Here is a 6488-nt window from a genome sequence, read left to right as displayed (position 1 = left end):
TAGTATTCATAAAGACTCTAGTCAACCTAAAATAGAGTTTGATATAAATTGGTAAAATACCTTGGTCAATACGTTATGCAATCTAAAACACATATCTTCATATAAATTCAAACACTATAACTCAGTCTTCTCAAGGTAGTTAATTTCTTGGTTCTTTTGCAAAATAAAAGAACTTTAGAGCCCAGTTAGTTTAAAAAACAAAATATTGCTTTTTTGCTTTATTGAATTGGGTCCTGTTTCTTTCATTTAAGTGTTTGGCTTTTTCTTGTGCTTCATTCACATAGGACAATTTCATTTTTGAGAACAAGATATGATTCTTCTCGAATGTTCACAAACAATTACTAAAGAATGATCATTACTATAGTATAAAATGTGATTATAAACTTTCATATCTAGGAGATCATAAGAACGTCAAGTTTTTTGGCCAACTCTACCTTTACCTTTTTTTTCTTTCTTTTTTCCACTTAACTAACCTTTCATTTATTAAAGAAATTTTGATTGTGAGATGTTTATTGTACTATTTTTACACAGATTGGTAAGATACGAAAGAGGTAGAACATAAATGATGATGGGTATTTTTGATTGGATTCAAAAATGAAAGCTAAACAATTGGATTTTAGGTATGAATCACACAAATCATTTAGAGAACATTTATGCCTACCTAGTAGGGATGCATACTTTATTATTCCAGCCACCTTTGAAGCTACCTATGTTGTTCATTTCTTTCTTTTTTTAAAATCCCCCTCTTGTTAGAAACATTGTTCCTTCACATACTGATTGGTCAAGTTTAATTTTTGAAATGAAGGGGTTCCCAAAAGCCATACTTTATATTTTAAAGAGAGAGTATAAGTGTTGGATCTAAGCATTTATGTGTCAAAATATGTGATACATACTACCCAAAAGTATATATGTGATAATCTCATAGAACTCTTTATTCCTTGTTATTGAGTCCTGGAGAAAACGTACACAGTTCCCGATTCTTTTGTACAGACAGTCCCGCGCCTCTTTTCAGGCTCTTGGAATTGGTGGCAAAAGTGAGAGAGAGAGAGAGGGGGGTGGGGGCGGGGGAATAAATTTTGGGGAGGTATACTAAAGATTTGTTAAAACAAAAATGACATATCCTTGGTATACTGAACCAGAAAATAGTTTATTCTAAAGCTGTATGAACTAGAGAGAGATACAGAGAGAGCGAGAGAAATGAAATTCTAAATTTACAGATTATTTTAAAACTATAAGAACTATAGAGAGAGAGAGAGAGAGAGAGAAATGGGTTTCTAAATTTAGAGATTTAAGTATGATTGCTGTAGCTAAGAAAGGGCCCAGTACAGTCCCTAATACATCTTTAGCTTTTCTAACAGTGTCTGTATATATAATTACATACGAATAATCAAGTTTAGAGAGAGAGAGAGAGAGAGAGAGAGAGAGAGGGGGGGGGGGAATAAATTTTGGGGAGCTATACTAAAGATTTGTTAAAACTTGGTATGCTGAACCAGAAAATAGATTATTCTAAAGCTGCATGAACTAGAGAGAGAGGGAGGAGAGAAATGAATTTCTAAGTTTACAGATTTAAGTATGATTGATTTAGCTAAGAAAGGGCCCACTACAGTCTCTAATACATCTTTAGCTTTTCTAACAGTGTTTGTATATATAATTACATACAAATAATGAAGTTTAGAGAGAGAGAGAGAGAGAGAGAGAGAGAGGAAAAGCTGAGTTGCCTTTGGGACTGCGTTCGACCTGCTTGTCAGCACATGCAAACCACTTTCCACTACAATATCAACTTTAGACCCCAAAATATTTCCCTCACCCACAAGTAAAGTATAGTCCAAATATCCCATAAAACTTCTCTTATTACTCTCTCTGCTTACACCACCTCCCTTATATCCACCTGAACACACACCACATCTATCACACTCCACAATAGATCGATCAAACCCTCTCAGCAACTCTAGCTCTCCTCCCCTCTCTATCATCCCTCAACTCTCCCACCAGTATTTCTTCCCAATTGAAGTTCAAACTGAGACGTATAGCTAGCTAGGAGAGAAACAGATCAATTCTCCTCCTCCTCCTCCTCCTCCTTACCCAAATGATACCACACCCTATACGAGCTCTTGGTTGATCTCTCACCTCTTCTTGGCCTTTCATATACTTACTATTGCCATAAACCACCTGAGGAAAATGAGAACAGGAGGTTGGACATTGCAACAGGCTCTGACAGCCGACGCAGCCAATGTAGTAAAACAAGCTGTGAGCCTTGCAAAGCGGCGTGGCCATGCCCAAGTAACTCCACTCCACGTAGCCAACACCATGCTTTCATCTTCAACTGGTCTTCTCCGAACTGCTTGTCTTCAATCTCACTCCCACCCCCTCCAGTGCAAAGCCCTTGAGCTCTGCTTCAACGTTGCCCTCAACCGCTTACCTGCATCCACTTCTAGCCCCATGTTAGGTCATCACCACTCCCACCATCCTTTCCTCTCCAATGCCCTTGTTGCAGCTTTCAAGCGTGCTCAAGCCCACCAACGTCGAGGCTCCATCGAGAATCAGCAACAACCTCTTCTTGCTGTCAAGGTAGAGATAGAACAACTCATAATCTCTATCTTAGATGATCCTAGTGTCAGTAGAGTCATGAGGGAGGCCGGTTTCTCAAGTACCCAAGTGAAAAGTAACGTAGAACAAGCTGTCTCTTTGGAGATTTGTTCCCAAAATCCTCCTGTCAGTAATAAACCTAAGGAAAATAGTAACCTTCTAGTACTTGGAAGTGTTTCCTCTCAGCCCCCATCTCCTCCTCCTCCCTCCCCTCCTCCTCCTATGGTTCATCAGTTTGGAGTGAAAGTTAACAATCCAAGGCTTTTTGATCAAGTTAAAAATGAAGATGTGATGAGTGTGCTTGAGACTTTAATGCATAGGAGGAGAAGTACTGTGATTGTTGGAGAATGTCTGGATAGTATAGAAGGTGTAGTTAGGGGAGTGATGGATAAAGTCGAGAAAGGAGATGTTCATGAGGGTTTAAGAGATGTAAAGTTCATTAGCCTTCCTCTTTTCCCTTTTGGGCATTTCTCCAAAGAGGATGTTGAGCAGAAAATTGCGGAACTTAGGTGCCTTTTGAAAAGCTGTGTTGGCCAAGGAGCTGTATTGTATTTGGGTGATCTCAAATGGGCTGCTGAGATTAGAGCTAATTCTATTGATCAAGGGAGGAGCTATTATTGTCCAGTTGAACACATGATTGTGGAGCTTAGAAGGTTGGTTTGTGGAACCGATGGTGGTAAAATTTGGCTCATGGGAATTGCAACCTTCCAAACTTATATGAGATGCAGGATAGGAAATCCTTCCTTGGAGGCTATTTGGCATCTTCACCCTCTTACAATTCCGGCCGGCAGCTTGAGTTTGAGCCTCAACTCTGACAGGTAAAATTCATGATCAGTTTTTTAAATTCTTCATCAATAGTAAATTAACTTCTCTTCTTACTAAATATTCTCTGCAAATCCACTGTATTTTCTGCATCAATGGCATGGGTTTGCAATGTTAATTTTTCAAAGCTAAGGAAGATAAGTGGGAGCAATGAAATCAAACTTTTCAATTTACCTTTATTTTACTTGCCTATCCACCCAATATTCTTGACAACAAAACTATCAATTTCTTAACAGTAGTTTACTTTAACTTTTCTTACCCACCACCGCCACCCCCACAGAGAAAAAAAGCTTTTGCACCATGTAAAGAAGGGAAAGGAACAGGTGGAATTCAATTATTTACTTAAACATTAAGAATTCAAATTGTTTGGTTAGGTTCCATGTCGAAGTGCATTGCATGGGAATTAATTGAAATGTACTGTTTAGGAAAATGTAACTGAGATGAAAAATGGAGAAATATATAGTGGTTGATTGTGAAAATCATTTCTTTTCTTTTCCCACTCAAAGTGACTCACCAAAATTTTCTACCTGTGTTTTCTTTTCTTCCTTCAGTGATTCACAAGGCCAGTTCAAAAGCAAGAGAACTGGAGATGGATCAGGTTTCTCTTTCCTTGATAATGAAGCTAGAAGTCGAGCAAGCAGTAGTTACAATGACTCCACGACATCTTCAACTACCTCAAGCTTACCTTCATGGCTCAAACAGTACAAGGAAGAGAACAAAAGATTGATTAGTAGTGAACAGGTAACAATCACTTTCATCATTGGTCCCTTTCATACTAGAACTAGTCCAAAAAAATTTCATTAACATCCCTCTGCTTCTTGTCTTCTCGTTATCAGGATTGCATCCAGGTCAGAGATCTCTGCCACAGATGGAACTCAATAGGTACTTCAGTCCGAGATCACCAAAACCAAAACTCTGAGAAGACCCAATTAACGTTCCCTTCCATATCTCCCTCTTCCTCTACTTCCGTCTCTTCACATGACCATTACTACCCGAACATGCACCAGACTCACCATGGATGGCCTATCTTTGCTGAACCCAAACAGTCATGGAGGGAGCACCATATCTGGATCTCTGACAATGATGTGGAGGAAGGCTTAGAACCCAATTTGCACAGGGAACCAAAGTCATCTTTTTTATCCATTCCTAACCATAACCGTATCCCTATCTCCACACCTAATTCAGCTTCTTCAAGTGAAGCAATGGAAATGGAGTACCATCAGAGGTTCAAGGAGCTCAATGCAGAGAATCTGAAGACCCTATGCAATGCACTAGAGAAACAGGTTCCATGGCAAATGGAGATAATTCCAGAAATAGCCAGCACTATTCTTCAATGCAGGTCTGGGTTGGTAAGGAGAAAGGAAAGGTTCAGATATAGTGCACCCAAAGAGGACACTTGGCTATTCTTCCATGGTGTTGATGTAGAAGGTAAAGAGAAGATTGCAAGAGAGTTGGCTGGCCTTGTGTTTGGGTCTCAATCTCACTTCATCTCACTGGGCCTTAGCAGTTTTTCATCGACAAGGGCCGACTCAACTGATGATTTCAGAAATAAAAGATCCAGGGATGAATCAAGTTGTAGTTATCTTGAGAGGTTTGCTGAGGCAGTTTGCAGCAATCCACATCGTGTCTTCTTTATGGAGGACATAGAACAAGTTGATTATCGATCTCAATTGGGTATCAAGAGGGCTATTGAAAGAGGAAGACTAACTGATTCGAATGGCGAAAAAGTTGTTCTTCGTGATGCGATAGTCATTTTGAGTTGTGAAAGCTTCAGCTCAAGATCAAGAGCTTGCTCCCCTTCCATGAAGCAAAAGTCTGGTGAGACTACTGAGGAAGAGAAGAATGAAGATGGTGAAAAAGAGACCAGTCCATGCGTGTCACTGGATTTGAATCTTTCTGTGGAAGACGAAGATAATATTGATGATGACCAGTCCATCGATGACATTGGACTTCTAGAAGCTGTTGATAGACGGATAGTTTTCAAATTACCAGACTTTTAAGTGAACCCATTAATGAGATATCTACATAAGCGCGGTGGGTATATTTTGTTTTTCATTTGATGAGATTCAGGTTTGTTACTCGGGTTGTGCTGATTCTTGAAAATTCCCTATCCAGCAAATGGACATTAGGGCCGGGTGGGGGAGGGGAATCTGCCATGTAGATTGTAAAACAACTACTGCTAGTCGTACTTGTATATTATTTCAATTTTCATCTACCCTGTAAAACTTTGTTGATCTCCAAAATTTAATTTTCTAGCTTCTTCCTGTGGTGTTGGGTTTTGTTTCAAAATTCAAATGTTCATTTCAAATACAACAAGTTCCAAAGATCTTGGACCAATTCTCTGACCTGAATATAATGTGGGGCCCATTGTTTTCTAGGTTTCTTACTACTGCCACCATGAAATAACTGCAATTTTAATTTACATGCAGGATGCCAACCTTGTTTCCATGGAACAAGCATTAATTCAATGTGCATGAAAGACAAATTTGTAGGAATTGTTAATAGAACAGATCAGATCAGATCATGAGGGCAGGCTAATAATTAATGTAGATTCATCTGCACACGTGAATAAGCAAGTATTCTGTAAGGGGTACCATGTCAGATCATTCATGTCTCTTTGTTACTTAGTCATCATCGATGGGACATTAAGAATGCTCTCCATAGCTTCTTCCTCCTTGTGATCTTCATTGGTAGTAGGGCCTTACTTGATGAGCTTATTATTGGCCTCGTGAGCATCTGCAAGAAACAAAAATTGTCATCGATGGCACCCGAGGGTATAAATACAGCTCCTTCCTCTTGAATCTATCAAAGTAGATGTCATCAGTAAATTGTGTTGTGTTCATCATTGCAACCTAAGATCACGAATGGCAGAGGCACACATATATGTTTATGTTTCTTACTTTTCAAGTAGGACCTATATGTGTTTTGCTGCAATGATAGTTCATGACCATGAATAATTTTGTTCCTTTTGGCCCTAGTTTTTAGAAGGCATGCAGCATGAGGACACATTCAATTCATCTCTCTCTCTCTCTTCTCCAAAACTGCTGAACTCACTAATTAATATATGTCATTATTCAAGT

General features: G+C 39.0%; 1 protein-coding gene across 1 annotated transcript; it reads left to right on the top strand.

Moving 5' to 3' along the window:
* The first annotated feature begins 1815 nt into the window (after positions 1-1815).
* On the top strand, positions 1816-5758 carry LOC149028073 (protein SMAX1-LIKE 3-like). Its single transcript, XM_089168338.1, has 3 exons — positions 1816-3404; positions 3960-4149; positions 4245-5758. Exons 1-3 carry the CDS (start codon positions 2179-2181, stop codon positions 5406-5408), a joined length of 2580 nt encoding a protein of 859 aa, XP_089024464.1. The 5' UTR covers positions 1816-2178; the 3' UTR covers positions 5409-5758.
* Positions 5759-6488: the final 730 nt, after the last annotated feature.

Source organism: Hakea prostrata, chromosome 1, assembly GCF_041222555.1.
Source record: "Hakea prostrata isolate BN-2017 chromosome 1, UWA_Hpros_2, whole genome shotgun sequence".
NCBI classification, from domain to species: domain Eukaryota; kingdom Viridiplantae; phylum Streptophyta; class Magnoliopsida; order Proteales; family Proteaceae; genus Hakea; species Hakea prostrata.
The sequence above is the reverse complement of the archived record's forward strand: the minus strand, read 5'-3'. Positions and strand labels throughout refer to the sequence as shown.